A 22,763-nucleotide genomic window follows, 5' to 3' on the forward strand; every position below is an offset into this window, starting at 1 on the left:
AACGCCGTAGCCCAATGCGCGATGCCAATTAATTTAATAGTGGAAAATACAATAATCCTACCTGTAAATGTAGCCGACTAAGTATGCTCGTGCACGGCGTCTGCGAAAAGTCTGGTTGCACTGTGGACGTCAAGTGCGACTGTCTGTCTGTGCTGCACTTCACCACCTGCCAACTAGACCAGCCTCCAGACCTAAGGCAAACAAAATCCGAGGAACACTCGCACTAGCAAAGTTGTGAGGCTGGTCGTGTAGCACCATCTGCTGAGTACTGATGAAAGCTACACGGCCTGTGGACACAAACCGGTCTGTTGGATGCAAAAACTGCCTAATCAAACCCTCGTCTCGTATTAGCCCAAACAATTTATAAGGACGCAATGGAAGTGCGTCACTAAACCAGGCCATACAGCACATGAATTACAAAACATAAATCCAAACAGTGCAAAACGTTTGTACAAACCTTTATTTAGAAAATATCATTTTTAAAACATTACATTAGATACAATATAAACAATATGCTTTTGTGCAATATGACATTGCACAATATGCATGTGCAATTTCTAATGGGGGGGGGGGTGAATTTAAAGCCCTGTGACAGAATTAGCTGTGCCACAACTTTTTAAATAATACACTGGAAATACATCAGTAAACGTTTTTCTCAGCGGCCATCTCCATGCCAACAGACCACATCAACCCGCTGGCACGGTAATGTCTGCAACCATATCATCACTTCATGTCCTGTAGTGCACTGTGTAGGGAATGAGGTGCCATTTGGGACATGGGCACCTCTGCAAAGAGTCCAGAATTACTACCCACACACTCCTAAACCTCACAGTGGTAACCACATCGCCATGCTGAGGGTTTAATCGCCATCACTACTCTATGCATCTGGACCAATGACATGTCAGCCTCTGGCCCAATGGGTCGCCGGGACACTTGCCCGGGACCAGGATGGTAACAAGGGGCTCTGTTACCTGACTGGAGGCTGCCGTCCAGGTGGGTAATGTCTTGATCAGCTGTCACCATGAAAGCAATCCCGAATAACAGCATGTAGATTTCTCCCACATCTGCCTTCTCGCCAACTCCATTTGGTCAACATTGGGCATGACAATGAGACGGGATGTTGGCACAGACAGCCTGGCTCTCTGGCGACAACGCAATTGGACCACAAGAGTATTTTACAGGATTATTACAGGACATAGTCTAGACCGTTATTTTCTAAACCCAATTTCAAGCAATGGAAGGGCTAAGTTGTGTTTAAGGCAATAAAACCATTTGATGACACACACACACGCACACACACACACACACACCAGGGTAATCCCTAACATGTCTCAGCTGTTTGTCTCCACGCTGCTGAATTACAAGACAACAATGGGCTGCTTGTGAAACAACCAGGTTGGGCAGGCAGACAGAGTCAAGTGAGGGAGCTCAGGGGAGCAGCGTGAACGGAGGTCAGAGGAGCCAGCCTGGCTGAACCTCGGAGGGACAAATGGCTCCATTGTTCGCCGGTCAGGCCACCTGTGGTCCCAGGACAAGGCACCAACAGTCGGCCGGTATCAGCACAGTCGGACCCTCCGCCAGGTTGGACGGATGTTAAATGAGACAGGAGGAAGACGACTGTCAACCCTAGTACACTACGCAGGCATTAGGGTGCCATTTTGACCAACGTTCCAGGGGGGCGTTCCCTCATCAGCAGTACCCCAGCATCACAGACGGACACAGGCACAGCCCAGAGAGTGGTCAGGGCAGAGCCTCACCAGTCAGCTGGATGGTAAGGCTTCCGCTGGTACCAGTCTGGACCAGCAGCAGGCTGGAGTGGCTGCCAGGTATCGCTGGCTTGAACTGGACCGGCAGGTGAATGTAGCGCTGGGATCTGGAGGACGGGGACACATGAGAAATTAAACACACCGGCTGTGTGAGACACACACACACACACACACACACACACACACACACACACACACACACACACACACACACACACACACACACACACACACACACACACACGGTGATGCCTTGTGAATGACAACGCTACGCATCATGGGGAGGAGTCACAACATGCAGCAAGGTGCTGTTCTCCACAACTGCAGCACCCCCACAGCCAGCGAAGATTCCAGCCCCCCCTGCCCATCACCGCCTCAGACCAACAGGCTGTCCAGACCGGGCCGAACCCTCACAGCAGGCTTACAACATGGTGTTGACAGGACGTCAGCAACACAGCCTTGTCCGACGGCCGCTTCTGCCGTCTTGACCGAACGTCCCCGTAAAGGCCTGCGACCAGTCCATTTCTAAGCCAACGCTCATACGTCCCCACTATGGGAGTGGTGTACGGCCGAGATGCCGAGGAGATGTCGACTCACCTTAGTGAATATTTGGAATGCTTGATGTGGAAGGGCTCTCTAGGTGTTAGGAACATCAGCTGCAACATTAGAGAAGCTCAACATCAAATCCATGCAACACAAAGCCTTCTGGGTAGTTACGACATGACATAGCTCATGCAATTATTGCATGCGCGCGTGTGTTGTCCTCACCTCGTGTGTCTCGAAAGAGTTGTTTCTCACGTTGACCTTGAGCGTGCTGGTCTCTCTCACACGGGTGGGGGGAAAGGTGTAGGCGTCCTGGGGGGTGTACACGCCCCTACGAACGGCCTCCTCTAAACTGGAACACAAACTAATGAAATCACTGTTCCTTCATAGAAGTATATTGAACAACGTGTCGAACACTGAAGAAAATAAAAACAAGTCAGACACTTCTGGGAGCTGTCAGGAGTGATCCTTAAGACACCAGACTGTCGAAAGGGTTATGCTGCATGGCAAGGAGTCAACCAGCCTAAATATACTCAAATAACCTTCCAAAGAAAAAAAACAAAAAATGTAAATAAATCTCTTAAAATGGGAACGGTGAACTGACTAAACAACCCCGAGCTCATGCAAGTTGCACTTTCTCAATGAACCAGAAAATGACTAATTCGGGCTGCTTGTGCATGCCTAATCAAACAGTTGCTGGCCAACTCCTTGTTGCTGCTTTGCGGTTTCCCCTTGGACCACCAGGTCCTCGCTGGCGGTCATCCGTAATGGGAGGTGTGACTGACGGCCAACACTAACCAAGTCTCGCCCCTGGAAGCAGCAGCGGTCATCTCCGGACCTTTTCTGGTCCTCACAATAGCTTCCGTTTTCACCAGGGAACAATCTCCTTCTTGATGAGCCTCTACTGGACCAGCCTTCACACCCTGAAACACAAAGTTCATCATCATCATCATCATCTTCCGCCTCCTCGTTTCACATGCTGAAACACTGACATCATGTAAAGTCAGGGCGGGATTTCTTAGAAGACACCAAACCCAATCAGAAATCAGCCAATCCACACAAGCCAATCCTTCTGAGAATGAGAGATCATCACCTGAGAGGCGAGGCTTCAGATGGACTCGGGACTTCCTTGCGGGGCCTGACTGTGGTGAGTTCAGGTGTAGAGACAACATGAGCCCTTAACTCATGTGGATGGGTAGGATGTCTGACAGGGCGGCCTTGTTAGTTTCATAGGAAATGGCCAGCCACAACTATTGTTGCAGCAATTTCTCAAGAAACCCACAAGGCAGCCCTGTATGACATCCCCCTCCAGGAACTGTCAATATGCCGTGACCAGCATTTGAACTCCTGGCTGCAATGACATAGTCCCCTGCAGACGTTTTAGGTCTATGACAGAGTCAATCATTACTCACCACGCCACAGAGCTGGAAGCGTATCCGGTTCTTGTTCTGTGGCTCAACCACCGGGTGGCACTCCAGATCCCAGAACTGAGCATAATCCCCTCTGTCTCTGGGCAGGAAAGTTACGGGCACCTGAGAGGGAGACATCCACATCAACAGTCCCACATAAAAAAATCTGACCAGACCCATATTGGACTAACATTGGGGCCATCTTTAGGTCCTGGTAGTTGTGGGTGTGTCGGAGGTGTGCGCGGGGGGGCTTGTCCGGGTTAAATCACACACCTGCATCTTCTCGTGTGCCCCCAGAGTGCCAGAGACTCGGGAGCATCTGAAAGCGGTGTAGGTAGCTCGGTAGACATGCCCACTGCTGTCCACACCCTTCACATAGGGAGGCGCGAAGGAAGACAGGTACCACCTCACCTCCTCCGGCCCATTCTCCACCTCCAAAAAAGACTCTGGAGGAAAAAAAAAGAGCCGGGCGTTTGGATCAGCACACCGTCAAGCGGGCCAGTTCCTAACATCAAACCCACTTAACATCCAATAACCCACCCGAGGAATCTCCCGAGGGCGTGGCGGGAAACACAACAGTGCGGTTGCTGATCTCCACCTGGGCCGGACCGGGCCTGGCCTGGTGTTGGGAGGCGCGGGCCGCGGGGGGCATCACAGGGGTGGCGGCCTGGGCCGGCAGGGGAGCCAGAGAGCGGTCTGCCGGGGCGGCGGACACATCCAAGGTCAGGTCCTGACGGATCTGGACTTTGATGAACTGGACGGCAGGAGGAGAGAGAGAGAGAACGCGTCAACAAAACGGCTCCAGTCACATGACCGGGTCGGGTCAACGGGAGGGGAACATCACCTTCTGTTGGCCGTCACACTGCACATAGATCTGCCCGCTCCACGGCAGCATGGAGGGTCTGGCTGCCAGGGAAGGATTCGGACTGATAAGGATCTGGAGGTGGCACCTAAACAAAGGAAAGCCACCATGGTGAGACGCCGTTTCACGTTGTGTCATTTAAAAAATAAATACATCGAGTGAGCTTGAGGAGGTGCAGCACACACGTCAATCTAACCGAGGGAAACCCTTCGGCGGTCAGGTGGTCAGAACATTGGAATGGTTCTGGACCGCGCGCATACGTACTCTGGCTCGATGAGTCCGTGCTGGGGCGTGACGGTCAGACAGTGGGCCGGCCAGGACAACTCAAAGCTCAGCTCTCTGGATGTGGTGTTCTGGATCTGGACGTGTCTGGTGTTGGATGCACCGCCTGGAGACACGCGTTAGAAACCAGAGGACAGCGTTCAGAAAAAAGACCCAGTCCCACCAAAATCGTACGATAGCATATCAGGCCCGATTCACACAGCTTTAAGGGGTTAATGGTACTGACTGATCGAGGGAGCCATGAGGACCACATGTTCAGGCTGGAGGGTCCAAGTATCGCTGTTGTCCCTGGTTCCTGTCCCCACTTGAGGTCCTGAGGTCCTGGGTAACACTGGGCCCTGTGGTCCTTTCACCGGCAGCACATCCAGAGACACATTGCTGATGTGGCGGTCGGAGGTCCCGAAACCACTGAAACACGGTAACGCCGCACAAACCATTATCGTCACACAGTTATCAAACATCAAGTAACCAGGGTGATTGTAATCGAGGGCTGCAGTTCCCCGTGGAGGTTATAAAAATCTAGACATTTTAGTCCAATGGCTAAATTACATTCAATGGCTAAAGTGTCCAATGGCTAAAGTGTATTTCCCTCCCCAAATGTCCTGCTGCACACCTGAACCTCTTATTGGTGGCAATATCTGAGGGAGAGTCAGGTCACTTTTAAACTAGACTAGTTTCTGGAGGAACTCAACAGAAATCGGTTTCTTCATGTGACTGGAGTGCCTTTAGAAGGCTCTGCTCCTTATCAGGCAATACAATTCCGCTCCACCGTAAAACATTCCCCATTGTTTCCATGACAACTACACACGTTGCGGATTGGTGTGCTGCCAAGAAAAATTTTCCCCAAAACTAAATCTCCAGGTACCTGTCAGCCTCCGAGCCTCTCCTGGTTACTGCCAGGGGGTCCCTTTCCCCAGAGTCAGACGCCTCTGTGCTGCCCAGCACCGACAACACCACCTTACTCAGGCTGCCATAGAACAACAGGGCCTGGTTGGGGCTCTGGGGAAGGTCGTATGCTGTAGAAACAGACAGGTATCAGATGTACACAAAGGCCGCCGACACACACACACACACACACACACACACACACACACACACACACACACACACACACACACACACACACACACACACACACACACACACACACACACACACACACACACACACACACACACACACACACACACACACACACACACACACACACACACACACACACACACACACACACACACGTTTGTACAGCTACCCTCATGGGGACCAGAAAATTTAAATTGCATGCTCCCTTGCCCTAATCTTAACCCGAAACCTAACCTCAATGAAGTTACATTTATGCCTAACCTTAACCAACAATGCCTGGACCTTAAAGAACCCCCAATTCTAACTATAAAACCAAATGTAAGTTTGACCCTAAACCCTGAGCCGGAAAATTTACTTTTGCCTCACGGGGACCGGCAAAAGGTCCCAATGAGTCAAAGTTTTTCTGGTTTTACTACACTCATTGGGACATTCGGTTCCCATGAGTTCAGTGAGAACACACACACAGACACACACACGGTTCTGAAAGGCAGAGATGTTGCAGTGAATTAGGTCACCACTTTGTGGTACAGACTCGTCATCGTGGTAAGGAGTTTAAATCCTCGTCCCGACATCCAGACCATGGATGAGCAGGATGTCGGGGACAGGGCTGTCTCGTTGTGCTCTAACCACCACTTGACGTAGGTCAGGCATGTGCAAGCTCAACTGTGGCTTTTGCTCTGGGTAATACGTGTACATCCAACCCGTTGGGTTTGCCAAATACTAGATTTATTAATTAAGTCCAATCCAGAGTATCTGGTAAACGAATAAGTCGGTTCTATTAGACATTACCCTCCAGGACCAGTTCCTCTCCCAGGAACGTCTCATTAAAGTCGAGTCCTTTCAAAAGGCTGTTCTCAGACAGAACCTTCCTGCCTGCCTCGGGTTTGGACTGCAGCCACCTGACGGACAAAACACAGCGGTCAACCTCCTCAGCCCAGAACGACCTCTGGAATGCTACTGCATCAGAACACTGGGCCGTGACAGCAGACGGGTCTCCAACAAGGGATTAGATGTGGTAGCAAACATTCCCTCACTTCCTGAATTGTTGCCGGGAGACCTCATCGCCGCAGAAGAGACAGACGGTGGCCAGTATGGCGTCAGCTGACCGGCACAGAGTCTCCTCTCTCTGGGACACCTTCACCAGCACCGTGATCACCTGGACACACACAAACACACAGACACCATCATCCACAGGTCACGCCACTACAACGCAGGGTCACACCGGCTGACCACGGGCACAACACTCAAAGGGTGAAGTCAGTCGTTAGGTACCTCCTGGGTCCTTTCCTTCAGGACGAACTGGGAGGGAGAAAGGCTGATGACGGAGGAGTCCATGACGGCCCGTGTCATCAGGTCAGAGTACGCCACAGCTTTGATGAAGGCCGCCCGGGACCCCGTGTTTCTGACGCACACGCAGAGCTTGGACACGCGGCCCGCCGAAATGCCCGCTAGCGTGGCCACGTAGCCGTCGGACCGCTTCCTCTGGTCCTCCAGGACTACGTTGCTGGTGCCTCCGTAACCTGACAGGGGGATCTAGGGGAGGGGAATGAGAACACAGGAGTGGTCGTTCCATTCTATACTTCAACACAGTCACCTAGTTAAATTGAATCAACCACTTAAGTCGCCTTATGATCCATTCCATTCAAACATTTAAATGGAAACACCCCCATTTGTTATAGTAGAACAGTCAGTGATGTACAGAGTGGGGGGGGGGGCTCACAGTGAACTTGATGCCAGGCTGGGAGGGCCGCACTCCCGACTGCTTGATCTCCAGCTTGGCCAGCGTACAGGCCACCCTAGTGGGAGCGAAGAGGAGGTGAACAGTGACATCCTCCTTGGGCCTGATGGACAGCTCTCTGTGACGGGCCAGACGCTGCTCTGACCCGAAACAACTCTGAAGCTGAGGGAGGGAGGGGGGGACCACAGGGAGACGAGAAGCAATTTATGTATGGAAAAATCCCTGAGTCCTGTTGTATCAGCCACACATGTCCAACCCTGAGCTGTTCTGAATGACATCTAAAGCATTCCACTGAAAGCAGTGTGGAGCTCTGCGCCTAGGGGACCCCGCTTGTTACCTGGAAACAGTTCTGATCTTGTCCTCGGATCAGCAGGCGCAGTTGATGCGTTGTGTTGGGCGAGTTATTGCGAAGAACCAGCTTCTGTTGCCTGCAACGGAATAAACACATTCAGGTCCTACACCCTAGAGCCTGGCTTGCCACGCCAACACAGCACCTCCTCTGGAGTGTGCTCGTTAGTCTCGTTTCCAGAAACTACATTGTCGTTTACGACTCATCCCCATGGCTAAGTGGAAGAGTGGGGGAACGGTTTCTTACACGGCCCCGCCCAGCGTGACCCCTCCCCAGGCCATGAACTGCTTGTTGGAGAGGATGGGGGGCACCTCGCTGTGGGGCAACATGCCCAGGACAGAGGCTGGACCAGGGGGATCAGGTTTACCCCCGTCCTCCGTTAGGACCTCTCCCCTCAGCACCACCTCATACTGGGGTCCAGACGGCTGAACCAGGATTGTCAACACACTGGAAAGTCAAACAAAAAAAGGTCAAAGGATCAAAACCGAGGGACATCGACAAACACAAGAGCATCATAAAACCACAAGGCGAAGCATTAGTAAAAAGAAGAAAAAAAAGAAAAGGCCTGGGAGTTACAGGAAGACGGGTCACCAAGCAACAGAGGAGGTCTACAGTGTTCCACTAGGAGGTGCAGGTGTGAACACGGAAAAGACGGACTACCTTTCCCTGTTCTTCCTACTGCCCTGAGCTGTGAACAAGACCACAATGCCTCGCTCCTCCCCAGCAGCCAGACTCAGCTCCTCAGGTCTCACACTGAAACTGTCATCGTTGCTGCTGCTCTGTGAAGACATACACGGTGGCTACGTTAAACACACACACACACACACACACACACACACACACCCCTATCCCCGTGAGGACATGCCACTTAATGAGCATCAGGCACTGGTCACGGCTTAGGAAATTATCAATACCACATTTCACCACTAGATGGCTGGAGAGGACAGCACTATGACAACCCAGGCTTACTGGAACTAGGGGGGGGGGGGGGGGGGGGTAAGAAAAGGGGCAGAATAGGCCTACCTTAAGTTTCAGCTGAACAGCAATGTTTCCTGCGTTCTTCAGAGGCAGAGTCAACGTGTTGGACTTGCCAAGAGGTGCCGAGAGGCTCACAGTCTGCAGGACAAGTAAAAATTCACTGATTGTTACCAGGAATACTAATGCATTGATCACCAACGTCCACCTAAACAGCAAGGTCTACTCTAGTAAGCGGAGATCAAGATATTTTAGCATTATGTTTTGGCCACATCACCCATGCCAGCCTAAAATCAAGAAACAGACGATCAATCTCACGTTGAGAAGTGAAACTCCTTACCTGTAGGTCTTTGGGGGCGTGAACTCTGGCTGTTCCGGACCTGGCTCTGAGGGGAACACTGCTGATCACGTGACTGGGTCCAGGACAGTCCACCTCAATATCCACACGAGCACTGTACTCCTCAGCCGGACCCAGGTCTCCTGTATCATGTGACATAATGACATCAGTGCTCATCAGCTGTCTAATGGGTGTATTAACATCATCCTTCAAGAGTGACCAGAACCTTCAAAGAAACCGGGACCAAATCTGCCAGGCCAGAATACTACCTGAAGAGGACTGGTATTTCTGCGGAGCATGGAAGTGAACCCAAACCATGAAGCTATCTGGATTCTGAGAAAGAAAAAAAAAGATAACATTTTCGGCATAATTTAACTTCTTTAAGCCATGTGTTTAACTGTTTGTGTCATACATCTTTAGCACCGGAGACAGAGTGTGGGGTGACTCACCTCTCCATAGCTTGCGTGCATCACATGGTTCATGACAGAGGGGGCGGCCAGTGATGTCACAGTCCCCGCATGTAGCAAGCCCTCAGCTGTCTGGGCAACGGGGCTCTTGGAGAAGGTGAAGCAGCGCCAGGCCATTGCGTTCTAGAAAGACAACGTTGTTAATCCAAACACTGCTAACGATTTCTGTCTGTCAGTGGTACAAAGGTGAGACATCCACAACATAATGTTCACAAAATGGCCAAAAATACAGATTGGCGTGTGCCGTCTTACAGCGCTGATGACCAGTCTGATGGGCAGGGTAGCGTGAGTCCGGTTGAGGACCTTCAGGGGGAGGGCTTTGGCACTGCCTCCCACCAGGTCTCCGAAGTCCAGAGAACCACACGTTCCTGCGTCGACCTACAGAGAGAACACAGCGCCTCATTACCATGGACGGATCGCAACGTTTATCTCGTCAACCTACATGAGGGCATTGAGGTTTTTCACCAATGTCTTCATCTAAACACAAGCTGTCGACTGTTGGCTAGCTGGGTTTCATCATTAGCCATCCTCCGCTAACAACTGACGGCTAACGAAGAGGGGCGGCAGTGGCCTAGCTTTCAGAGCGTCGGACCAGTGGATGAAATCCAGGTAACCCCAATTGCCCCCTGGACGCTCATCGTGGCAGCTCACCGCACCACACCAATTGGGAGGAGTCGGGCTGAATGCGGAAGCCAAATCTAGCTTGGACACTGTGCACAAACAACCCTATCGCTCATCCTCATCTGATTATCCAACCAGGCGTGTAATCGCTCACCTCGAGGGCCGGGCTCTCGGCCACGGCGACCAGAACCACCCTTTTGGCGAACAACTCAGCACGGGCCACGACCTCTGCCTCAGCAGAGGCTGGCCAAGAGGAAACACTGAGGACAGCCTGGTACACGCCGGCCTGGGGAGGAATGAACAGCACTTTCTGCTCCTCGGTGCTCTTGGGGCCAATGATGGTCTTGTTTTTCACGATCAGCCACTGGTACGGAAACGACTCAACCTGGGGGGGCCGGACAGGAAATCAGGAATCTCTCTCTACATTTGCATCTTATCTCCTCGTCAACACTATTCAAATCACAGTATCGATCAACATGGAAACGTGTGTCGGCACAGTCTCACCCGCTCTCCATCGATGGCCAGGCTGCTGACACTGATGGAGACCTGCTGCCAGCGCTCCGACGGGTTGAAGATTCCCAGGGACGTCTGGGAGGCAATGCCCACACAGCACGCATGAGGGAACCTGATCTCATCTGGCACAACTACCTGGGCTGAAACACGATTATTACAGCGTTATTATTCAAACTCCCTGGGCTGAATCATGATGAGTATATTAATCATTTGAGTAAACCAGAATCCAGTTCCATTGTGAGAAGTGTTCACTTCAAGGGGACAAGAAGTGTCAAATGTGCTTGTTTTACCTCGGAGATCAGGGAGGTCACTGTTAGCCCACGACCCCATACTGGGCTGGGTGTACGGTTTCCCTCCCATTAGGCCAGGTTCCAGGGGAGTCTGGGAGCGATACCCGGGGTCCAAGGTATTCTGTTGGAGGTTGGAACCCTGGAGCAGCCCTTGGTTCTGATAGAGCGGGCCTGGGTTTTGGTGGAACTGGCCTTGGTACAGACCTCCATGCCCTCCAGGGGCACACTGACCCAGACCTCCAGCGCTGTTGAGGTGCCTGAGAGCCAGGTCGGTGTTGGGTCCCGACCCTGACGGCACAGTGTGCCCGTACAAGCCGTTCCCAGCTGCTGCCATGTGGCGACAGGGGCCGTACGGCAGAGGGGGACCAGAGTGTAGAGGCCTGTCCGGGCCAAGGTACTGCTGCGCCAGCTGGGAGCTGAAGAGGGAGTTCCCCGTGAGGAGGGCGGGCACCCCCGAGGGAAGCTCCCCGACAGGGCCCTGGGGCCTGAAGCTGGAGATGGGCACGTAGCGCATGTCCTCTGAGGAGTAGGACGGCGGCAGACCGAAGCCTGTTCCTGCACCAGCGTGGACTTCGGACACTCCGGACCACGGCTGGTTTCCCCGGGAGCCGACAGCGCCGGGCTGCTGGATGTTCAGATTGCTGAAATAGCCAGAGTCCACGCTGGCGAGGCGGTGCGAGCCGGGCTCAGACTGGCGTTTCCGCTGGCTGTGGTCTCGGTTGCCCCCGCAGTGGAAGTCACACTCGCTCTGGCTACGGACACAGCCCAGACCGCCGGGCCCGTCTGTTGGCTGACTGTTAGCGTTGGAGCGGTGGGGCTCCGGGCTCTGAGGACGATGGTGAGGAGAGGACAGGCCAATAGGTGGGCAGAGGGTGTCCCCGGAGGGTTTGTGGGGCAGATCCCGGCCTGTCTGGTGCTGGCCGTCACCCTGGTCAACGGGAGGCGTGGGACTGGCTCTGATGATGGTGGTACTCAGACCCAACGTAGCGTTACTCTGCGGAAGGAGACAGTAGGATAACTAACCAATAAAACATTGTAATAACGAGTTTAGACTCAGTCGCTGCGGTTACAATTACAAGTCGTCGCAGTCAGAAGGGCCTAGCTAGCCGTGCGCCGACAGGACACGTTCACGGGAAACGACCTGTTATTTAACCGGCGTCAGCGACCAAGACAAAAGCCTGTACGAGGTGGCGCCTCCTCGTCGTACCTTGTGTCTGTCCGGCGTGGGGATGCCGGTACTGTCGAAGGCACTGCAATCGTTCAGGGAGACGTAGGTCAGTCTGCTGAGGCTGGGACTGGAGCAACCGGACTCTGAGTGAAACCGGGAGCACGGAGGGGAGAGCCCATTGGGGGCGGTAGCCCCCACGCCCCCACTGGAGGTGGGAGACGCCGCCATCCTGGAGGAGGGAGACGCCGCAGTCCTGGAGAGACGGAGAGAGAGAGACAAACGTCACAAAACGGCGACATTTCGCATCGCGGGGAACGTCCGATTGAGCATGACCGATGTGCCAGCGTGGCGACCATATCGAATGACTGAGCGAAAGCGCCGATGTACCCGTCTTGGCTGGGGAAGGAGGTCTGTGAGGGAGAGGAGTGTGTGAGGGGAGAGGTGGAGGGTCTGAAGGTCATCTGGGTCTGGTCTTGTCCAGTGTGCTGCACAGGAGTGCCTGGAAACGCATCTGCGGGGGACAACAAAAAACAAAACAGGAAATGAACACATGGGATCCCTCAAATCCAATCCAGACACACCAGGTAGGACATAAATGAACCCGGTCCACAGATGCTCAGGCCAAGACATTTACCAGAAGAACTGGTCACTACCGGACTCAAAGGAACAAGGATAATGTGTTCAAACCAAAATCTTAAAGGCCAGGTGGTTGATTGAAGTTAAGTTTACTCAACTTAATTCATAATGTAACTACCCTTAATTTTAAAGTAATTTGCACCCCCAAAATATGTATGATTAACACCTTCAGTTTTTTTCCACAAACTGAATGTTAAAAGCAGTTTTCAGAAGACAATTTTCCTGAGCGCAGGTGACTTTGTCAAAACGCCTTAGTCACATGCAGGTGTAATACATTTGGATATGTTTATTGTAATAAATAAGAGGTTTCTTGAACGCATTCCCCCAGAGACTGACCGTAGGTCCTGTGTGCCGTGGCCGGCAGAGGACTGTGACAGGCTGAGGTGAACACAACATGTTTCTCCACGGTGCCGCGAGGAGCTGATCCAAGGCACTTCTTCTCCGGGGGACTGGCTTTGTCTTGCTGGGTCGTTCTGCTTGTGTTAGTGTTGCAGCCTGTGCTCTTGGCTCTCTGGGAGGGCGGAGTAGGGCCCCGGAGGGCCGGCAGGCCCGAAACCCCCTTCCTTGGGCTGGGGGAGGTTTTGGGGCCTGGGGCAGAGGCAGGGTCCCTCCGTGAGGAGCCTCCTAATGCCGGGCTGGGGTTGGGTGAGGGACGGACTGCGCCCACCTTGGGCCCGTTAGTCCCGGTGCCGTTCCCGCTCGCTCCCCCGGCACCCTTCCCTACAGGGGCCAACTTGGCTGCGGAGGACTGACCCGAACCGACGGACCTCCTGCCCAGGTTACCGGAAGCTGAGGGGATAGAGCCGGCCCTGGGGCGGGGGATAGAACTCCGCCTCACCTCTGCCTTGTTAGCCGGGCATGCTGGCGCGCCGGTCTGCCCCGGGCATCGATGGCAATCAGCAGCAGGGTTGCCCAGTGCCATACCCAACTTGCCCTCTACAGAAGAGTCATCTCCCTTGGCACTAGAGGGCTGCTTTATAGCCGGAGGTTGGTCTTTGTTATAGCCCAAGCTGCCGTTCTCCACAGGAAGTGTTGTGGACAAGGACTTCCTGTGGGAGAAGCTCAGGCTGTCAACTAAGCTGTGGAGGTCAAATGTATAGTGGGGGGACCCAGACTGGTCGCTGTCACTGCTGGTGGACACCTCCATCTGCTTCAGGTATTTCTCAATGTCGAAGGCACTCAGGTCCCCGGCACAACAGCTCCTCTGGAGGCTCTCCAACAAGGTGTTCTGGTCCAGTTGGACCTGTGTGTCAAAGTCAACAATTGCAACATGAATTGTTAACATGTGTACACTAAGTGGCAGGAAACAAAATAGCAGAAATTATTATTTTTAAACATGTGTATACGTATCTGGAAAACATACAATAGGTGTGCATAGCCAAGGTTTCCAACCTAGGGGTGGAGCCCTTCATGGGGGACCTTTGATTTAAGGGCTTACACATCTTATGAAACAAAACTGTTTATACAGACCTATAAGAACAGACATCTGCAACAATCTAGGCTAGAAAAAAAATGGTAAATGCAATAGGAGCACTGGAAGTACTTTGTGTGTGTCATATTTACTATCAATTGATCTAATCACTTTGTGCAAAAGTGAATGTATAATAAACTTGAGGGCTCATAATGAGAATTCTAATAACTTTTTCCTAAGAAGGAATTCTGGGGAAAACCACACCAATTTCAACATTGTTTAATACGAATGTAACAGAGAAAGCCAAGTACCAAATGAGTACTGTAACTAACAAGGCAGGATGGATATAGTTTTACCATACATGTTTGATTCACACTGCGCGGCAAAAGTTTGAAGACTGTCTGGTGTAACAACAATACTTATCAGTTTAAGTTCATGTTAGCCAGCTAATATGAGGCAAGCATCCACAGGAGGCTAACAAGCTTGCTGACTCACTCAACTCTTTCCTATACAAGAGTTGGAGGGCCAAGGACAAAATGATACCCAGTACAAGTTTAATCTAGCCATAGCAATTGGTATGTTTGCTTCCTTTGGTCAATTTGCCATGTTTAAAAGTAAGAACCTGGGTTGGGCTGTGAGCTGGCTCCTCCTGCCCTCCGGCTGTGGATTGGCCCGGTACACCGGTCTGTCTGCGGTTCTTCAGCCGGCTCCTCTTGGACAGCTCCATGATCATCGCTGCCAGCTGGGAGGGGTCGGAGGAGATCGAGGCGTCCGCGATGGCAGAGGCGATGGTGCTAATGGACAGCATGAGGTCGGGCTGGTCCGTGCTGTAGGTGGGGCTGGTGTCCAAACTGCCAGGAGTGGCCGAGGGCTGGGTCACACTGGGGGACGCCACTTCAGGGAGGGGAGTGTCAACAGGCGGGTCCTGCTGGAAGCATAGACAGACATTGTTACAGACATGCAACACAGAAGGAAAGGAAATCACAAACCTCTTGTTTGGATATGGATACTGAATGTTTGGTTAGTTGGGCATTAGAACTAACCTTCCCAGCGTCTGAACCACAGGGCTCCGGAGTATCACCTCCCTTTGGCGAGACCCTATCTGTAGCAGCCTCCAGAGTCTTGTCCAGATCTTCTGCAAAGGAACCCACAGCGCGTAAAGAAACCAGCCGCGCATAAGAAAGCCACTGAAGCCCAGCCCAAACCGAGCAAACACCTTTCGGGCGGCCTGGTCTGCCTTTCACTGAATCAGGAAAGCGCACGTTGAAAGTTCGACCTACCTGCGTTCATGGTTTGGTCTGCATCCGTATGCGTGAGGGTGTCATTGTGGACAGAGCTCTCCTGTGAGGGGAAGTCTGACGGTCTGATCAGAGGGAACGGGTCTCTCTTCTCTGGAGAGGTTATGACATAACCAAAGGATGGCTGGAGGAGAGGCATAACAGAACCACTAGGTCAGATCAGAACAAGTGATTAGAAGATGAACGGTAGCAGCTGACGGTAGCCATGTCAGATACTGCAGTGTGATCTCCCGGAATAGTATTAAACATATTCCTGGGCATTAAATTAGGATTATCAGTGAAAAGGGGCCTAGCGAAGGATGGGGGGAGCTAGCAAAGGAAGCCGACAAAAGTGGAGAAAGCCCATTACTAACCCGCTTCACCATGTCGTCCTCCCTGTTGGCCCCCAGGCTGCCGAGGGCCTCGGAACGCTGCTGGAAGAAGGTCCCCAGAGACAGACGGAGATAGCTCTGGTTCCCCTGGTCGAACTCCTGGGACACCTGGAAAACGGGACAGCGGTACAGGACATCAAATCACGGCCGACAAAAGGACGAGAAGGGAGAGCAGACCGCACAGACTGATGAATAAACCACACCTGGCTGGCCCTCATAAGGACATGGCTGCTGGCCGGGAGCCTCCAGGAGGTGTCCGCTAGGAGGCCTGGGCTGCCAGAGGCAGGCTCCATCACCTCCTCCTGCATAAACTGGTGCTCCTTCTCAAACACCTCCTGATCCTCAATAATCTTCTCTATGGCATTAGCTGGGGAAGAGAGACGCCTGGTTTTACACGACCAGGTCCACTTGTCCGGAACTAGCCTCAGCTAACAGACCTTTTCACTCACGGAGAATCAACACAAATGTTAGCGCATCGGAACGCCTGTCGTCCTACTTACTGGCTGGAACGAATTCCTCAGCCTGGAATTGGTCTGCAATCTCATCCGGAAGTTTGACCCCGTCCACCTCCTTCTCAAACGAGGAGTAGTAGGCCAAGTCTGTCACCCACTTCCCCTCCTCGTTCTGGTAGACCACACTGTGGGCGGAGCCTGCAGACACACCTCAAAACAGTCACAATGAAACACACCAGACTGTGGGCCAGCCTAGGACACTACATGGGGACCAGGACATTGAGTGGAATTTGGTACCCAGCCGCAGGGTCCCAGCACCTCATTATTGTAATCCAGCCCAGAAAGTAGCCATTTAATCGTACCAAGTCTAAGAGTAGTGCACTAAAGAGGTAACAGGGTGTCATTTGGAGCTCACCCTGTTGGAACTCCAGCTCCAGATTGTCGGGGCAGTGGTTCCAGTCACTGTCTGAGGGGGAGGAGTCCTCCTGTTGGACTGTCTGGGAGAGGTACTTAGCCTCCAGGGAGGTGGAGAGAGGATCCTCTTCACCCTGACTTCCATCTGACAGGCCAGGAGGAGGAGGAGGCGGCGCAGACGAGTCCCCACAGGGACCTCCTCTCAACCCCAGAGCAGGCCTTCCTCTTTCCTCGTCATCACTATGGGGGGAGAGCGCCTGGAACAGAAGGACGGTGGTCAGCATAGTGGCAGGAGACATCCATAGTTATGACTGATTACAGGTGGAGCGTGTCCTAATGTCTGATGCTGTGGGCGTCTGAGCGCATCATCACCTGGGAGATTTGGAAGCTGCTCTGCGTAGTCTGGAGGTTGGCCGTTGTAGAGGTCCAGTGTCCAGCACCGGTCCTCAGGTACATCGAATCCAACACCCCCTGCCCCTCCGCTACATCCACCGAGTCCGTACTGTCCATGGCATCCTGCACAAACCACAACCCGGCCCCATTCAGACGCATGTAAGCAGATGTTCCTGACCATGTGGGGAAACGTCTCAGTCCACAGTAATGTTGTAATGGAAGAAAGCAAAAAAAGGTGACTCACCAGTGCCTCCTGTCGGTCTAAGGACATACTCCAGTTGACAGGAGACATCCTCTGGGCCCCAGAGACGTTTTCCCCTGTTCCCACCGGCCCCACGCGGTCCCCCATCAGGCTGCCCCGGGACATCCCCAAGCCTGGAGCAGAGTGTGGGTCTTGGGCTTCTTCTCCCCCAACGATACCCAGCCCGCGCAACACGTCATAGGTGGTCTGGACAGATGAGGAGGAAGAGGGAAGAGGAAGAGTAGAGACTCCTCCATCATTCCCTCCTTCCTCACTCCCACTGCTGCCGTCCCCGCCTCCTCCATCACCTTGTGGAACACACACACACACACGTTGTGTTAGCATGTTAGACATTTTCTACTTTCAGTTGTTGAAGTATTACCCAAAAACGCGCTATTTCTGACAAACTAAACAACCATCTCGTGTCTATGAGGTCTATAAAGGCACGTCAACCCAAATAAATATGTAGCACTCAAACGGTGTTTACTTCCTTCTGTGCCATCATCTCTGACCTAATTTCTAAGTCCACACCCTGCTGGTCTCGTCTAGCCACGGACATCTCAAACTCCACAGAGCCTGGATGCCAAGGCTAACACTGTCGGAGGACACTTTCTAGTGCTGCGCCGTTTATTCTGCAGTTTAGTATGTGTAGCCACGCAGCCTGGGTGGACAAGCCCTACGCCATTTTGTCAGTAAGGAGAACCACACTGAAAGTACCACAGCTGAAGTAGCTAGTCCATCACCTACAAATGCACAACTTAGCGAGGTTTGCTGACAAAAACAACAGGATCTGATTTTCTGTACTGGCCCCTGAATTAGGAGATGGTTTAGAGGGAATCAAACTTAGCAGACCAAAACAACTGGTCTGGACGACACCTCAACACCAGATGTGGAAAAACCAGGTCTAACATGCAAAAACCCAAGTATCCATTTAGAACTGTGGGTTTGACCTTGCTGCAAGTCATGTATTACAAGGTCAATAATTCACTTGCAAACGTATCAGTTAAATACGAGTCAGGCGCACGGATGTCAGGTTATTTCTCCCAACCGGTCGTGCAGTGCGTACACAGGCTAGTTGATAGATCGTACCTGCTACAGAGTTGATGACCTGGCCCTCCGCAGAGCGCCTGTGTTCAATGCCCGTCGCCGGGAGGTTTCGAGCGGAGTAAGGCTCATCGTCAGAGCTGCCTCCCTCCAGACCAGGTCGGAAGCTGGGGCGGTGGCTCTCTCCCACCTGCTCAGACAGACACAACCCATTCAGGCATGTCATCCTGGCTTTGGTGCTGCCGGCCAGGCCACCATAGTGTCAGCGTTAACAGAAGAAAACCTTCTGGAAGTACGCGCCACAGGAACTTCGGTAAGATTGACATTGCAATAAAACATCGTCGCGATGCTTACTTGCCAATATAACATGCATTGCAATTATCACAGTTCTTGCAATTCTATTTGTATTGCGATTAGATACTGCGAAACTATGCCAATCATTTGTTTAAAGTTTTATTCCTAGAATATAATTGACATGGCAGGATTATATGAAGGGGCAATCCACTCCAAACCAAATATTCCTGTGATATAAATATTTATTAACACATATACATAAATACATATACACACTATTCATTTTTATTTTGGTCGCATTTTGTGCGAACCCAACATGAAATTAGTTTAACAGAGGCTAGTTAGTCAACTGTTGAACTCTACTGAAAACACCTCAGACGAGAGGAGCCATAGAGGTGTTTTACCAGCTGTCTGGAGGTACTGGGTAGCATCAATCTGTGCCTGGCGGAGGTGGTGTGTCTCCTCACTGACTCCAGCTCGTCTTCGGTATCCTCTTCATCACTAGCAGGACACGAGTCCATCCCTGTGGCTGCCAGACGCACGTCAAGCATCTGGAAATCCTCCTGACGAACAAAAACCAATAAACCTGTGTCACAGAGTGCAACGCAGGCTGAAATGTAACTATGACAGTCCATTTGGACAGAAAGGGGAACGAAGTGTAAGAACATGAATACCGGATCGAAGTCATCCAGGAACTGGTATCTGTTCCTCTCTGGTTCCGTTGAACTTGGTTCGGATGAATAGTCTTGGTTGGCTGGTTGATCCTGAAAATGGTTTACCTTGTTAATATTAATAGCCATGACAACAATGAAGATCAGATGAGAAAAACTGATAAAAGGGTGGAAGGCAGGAGTTGAGAAGAGAATAGGTCTTCTTACAGCACCAGGAATCTCTTGGCCCTCCACCCGTCCCCTCTGCATTGGTGGAGGGACCAGCTTGTTGAAGTACTGATCCAGTTCCCCATTCTGCAGGTCATCCACATCTATGTCCTCATCTGGAGATCAAACACGTGATGCAGATCAACAAACTCAAACACGGATGACTTCACTGGGTCAACCAGCAGTTAAAGAGAGTGTGAACGCGTTCAGGGAAGTCAATTGTCAGAATGCTCCATGAAGAAATGTACAGAGCTTCACCAACAGCCCATTTCCTTCATAACAAAGAATGTCTGATCCATAGAATGCCTTTGTATCTGATGGTAAGTGAAGTCGCACAGCCAAAATAAACTGTGTTGTGTACTGATCGGGCTGAGGCATCACCTGTGACATCGCTATTCATGCTGTCCATAGACATGAGCTTCTCATTGGCCAGGAAGCTGGAGACACTCCCACAAAAGCGGTCGCTATCCACTTCATCACTGGCTGGACTCGCCTCAGTGTTGCTTCGTAAGGACAGGGCCTGCAACAAACAGAGTTCGAGTACAACTCCAACACTAACACGGAAACACAGAAACAGAATAAACCCCAGAAAATTGACCTCAGAAGAGACAGGTAGGAGTGAGAAAGGGTTAAATGGGAACAATCCAAAGACACAGAATTACCACACCATCCTATTATTCTAATATCATACATCCATGAACATTTCAAGAAAACAAAAAAATGAGTGGTACCTTTAGATCCATAAATTCCTCCTTTCCTAAGTGGGTAAATGTCAGCATACCTGCAGATATATCTAGAAAGATAGAAAACTAGTTGGTTGGTTTATTGGTAGAGCCCAAAGCACACTATGAGATCAAACAAGATTAAAAGTTACATTCTGGAACTTTTGCATTTTTAGCACCTCCCATTTCACACAGTATGTGAAACATGTTTATTTATGTATAATCTATATTAAGAATCAATATAAGCTTAGCTAGCCATTCAATTCCAATTTTGAAAGCGAGTAGTTCTGATGACACAGCACAAATGGGCACATTCATATTACATCACTTTTGGGGACCCATATAGGCTCAACCGCACCACTTTTTCCACAAGTGGCTAGAAATTAGAGACTGCATCTTTAAGCAACACTTGGAAAATGGATTTAAATAAAGATGTTTCACTCAAAATAGACCCAAGATGTTTCAGCCAATGTTCTGCTTAAGTGTTCTCTTCAGTCGCAGCTCTAACCATCTCCATTTTCAGATGGTCTTCCAGAGAGGGGTCCTGGTTGTGTGGTTGGACCCAGGATGGAGCCTCTAACCCTAGGCTCAGTCTCATCCATGTTCACCTTCACCAGCCTGTTTGAAAACCGGTGTGCTGCTATGAAGTCATCAGCATCATCCCTTCAAGGTGAACAGATGGGTACAGAGGCAAAATGTATTTAAGTGAGAATCTTTCACCGAAGCAAACTTTCACAATCCAAAACATTTATGAAAAGCCGGAGAAGAGAATTCTGTGTGCACTTCCATTATTTACACACCAGGCCAGACTTCAAAATAGTGCTAAAACTCTCCCCACTTACAAATCATCTTTGAAGCTGAGGGCAAAATTCCCCTGCTCCTCATTAGAACACTGTGAATTGAGCAGAGAGATCCGGCCGTCCTCCAGGTACGAAGCCTGGATGGTATTCACTCTGCCGACAGAAAGGGGTAAGATATGACTTTAAAAAACATCCTTTTGAATGAACAGTGCTAAGAGATATACTAGCTGCTTCGGGAAGAATATTTTTGACAGAGAAGTCAGAGAAGCATGTGACAAATAAATGTGGAAAACTATGGCTGTGCTTTTGTTCCAACCAAGCAGTAGCCCTGACTGATTTGAGCTGGGACAAACAAATGCCTCCTCTACCCAGTAGCTCTCCAGAACCGTCACTGAACACATGCTGCATTAGCAAGTGCTCCTACAGAACAAGATGTGTGCTGACCCACCTGTTGTCTGTCCCTACTCTAATTTTAGCCACGGTGGACGCGGCTACGGGGATCCCCAGGGTGGAGGCCAGGGTGACATTCCCAAGTGTGCCACGGCCACTGCACAGAGAGTCAGAGAGGAAACTGGGGAACGCCTCATCCTCGATGTTGCAGAAACTCTCGGTCATGATGTCGGGTGTCTGTCCGGCCAGTCGCCTCAGGCAAGATGGCAGGCCATGAACTGACAGGAGATTGACTTATTTCAGTTTATGACGCAGGGTGTCGTATTCAAAAACCAATAATTTAGATGTAATATTCTCACATACATGGTTGTGTTGTCAGTGCAGTGAAGTACTCTCGCGACACAATCAATTCAATAAACTCCAGGCCAAACTCAAACAAAGTAACAAGTCACGCCAACAAAATCACAAGGAAGAAAACTAAATATTTTTGGAGATTGTTGTGTCAGGCTTTTGGCAGTCTGTCTAACGTCAAACCTCCAATTGACACATCGACGAAAGTTTGTCAACCACGGCTAGCTACAATAGTGTAGCTAACAATAACTTAATACAGTAGCTTTCTTCAGTAACTTAGAAAAACCCTTTGGCCAAAGTGATTCTAATATGTAAACCACTCTCAAACTTACTGAATATCTAATGGACAGTAGATACTTTCCAAGAAACCGAATGGTAAACAGCGCTGCGATTTTTACAACAAATACCAAAAGCCTTCCTCCGAGTGAAAACCGACACGCAGAAAAATTAGACGCAGCTGGGAGACCATAAAGCAGACGCTGTTAAGTTCCGTTACTGTTTCAAAAGGAGCTACAGGTCTCGGTTGAAATTAGTATTCTTCCATAGAAACTGCGAAAAGTTCAAAAGGTTGCGGCTATATACGTTTTGCATAATTATACATAGTAACAAACAAAACGTAGTAACAAAAAAAAAACTAGCTATGCTCTAGGATATTTCACAGGAAG

General features: G+C 50.9%; 2 protein-coding genes across 4 annotated transcripts in view; both read right to left on the minus strand.

Annotated features, from left to right (window-relative positions):
- The window catches only part of ldlrad4b (low density lipoprotein receptor class A domain containing 4b), a 65,023-nt gene extending 64,772 nt beyond the window's left edge, over positions 1 to 251 (minus strand). Inside the window, exon 1 of the mRNA XM_029113624.2 lies at positions 62 to 251. The gene's annotated coding sequence lies outside the window, so the exon portion shown is untranslated. The remainder of the gene's footprint in view (positions 1 to 61) is intronic.
- A 191-nt stretch (positions 252 to 442) lies between these two features.
- On the minus strand, positions 443 to 22,762 carry cep192 (centrosomal protein 192). 3 transcript variants are annotated; one of them, XM_013137845.4, is made up of 48 exons: positions 22,431 to 22,762; positions 21,806 to 22,025; positions 21,400 to 21,510; positions 21,066 to 21,220; positions 20,567 to 20,628; positions 20,217 to 20,355; positions 19,836 to 19,951; positions 19,632 to 19,721; positions 19,362 to 19,520; positions 18,709 to 18,853; positions 17,623 to 17,927; positions 17,358 to 17,501; positions 16,987 to 17,242; positions 16,620 to 16,769; positions 16,323 to 16,486; positions 16,102 to 16,227; positions 15,731 to 15,872; positions 15,494 to 15,585; positions 15,073 to 15,375; positions 13,376 to 14,282; positions 12,791 to 12,914; positions 12,443 to 12,656; positions 11,236 to 12,229; positions 10,937 to 11,085; positions 10,587 to 10,817; positions 10,064 to 10,189; positions 9,794 to 9,934; positions 9,614 to 9,677; positions 9,348 to 9,487; positions 9,056 to 9,148; positions 8,693 to 8,811; positions 8,279 to 8,479; positions 8,021 to 8,111; positions 7,666 to 7,845; positions 7,218 to 7,478; positions 6,980 to 7,101; positions 6,735 to 6,844; positions 5,728 to 5,878; positions 5,089 to 5,270; positions 4,845 to 4,968; positions 4,563 to 4,668; positions 4,259 to 4,472; positions 3,992 to 4,164; positions 3,722 to 3,841; positions 3,108 to 3,232; positions 2,535 to 2,661; positions 2,364 to 2,422; positions 443 to 1,873 (listed from the first exon to the last, which is right to left on the minus strand). In XM_013137845.4, exons 2-48 carry the CDS (start codon positions 21,970 to 21,972, stop codon positions 1,741 to 1,743), a joined length of 8,607 nt encoding a protein of 2,868 aa, XP_012993299.2. In that variant the 5' UTR covers positions 21,973 to 22,025; positions 22,431 to 22,762; the 3' UTR covers positions 443 to 1,740. The 3 variants fall into 3 exon arrangements, with proteins under 3 accessions (XP_012993299.2, XP_010878663.2, XP_010878665.2); XM_010880361.5 differs by having other exon boundaries at positions 15,073 to 15,378; XM_010880363.5 differs by lacking the exon at positions 22,431 to 22,762 and adding an exon at positions 22,111 to 22,238 and having other exon boundaries at positions 15,073 to 15,378.
- Position 22,763: the final 1 nt, after the last annotated feature.

Source organism: Esox lucius, chromosome 16 (genome assembly GCF_011004845.1).
Source record: "Esox lucius isolate fEsoLuc1 chromosome 16, fEsoLuc1.pri, whole genome shotgun sequence".
NCBI lineage: Eukaryota > Metazoa > Chordata > Actinopteri > Esociformes > Esocidae > Esox > Esox lucius.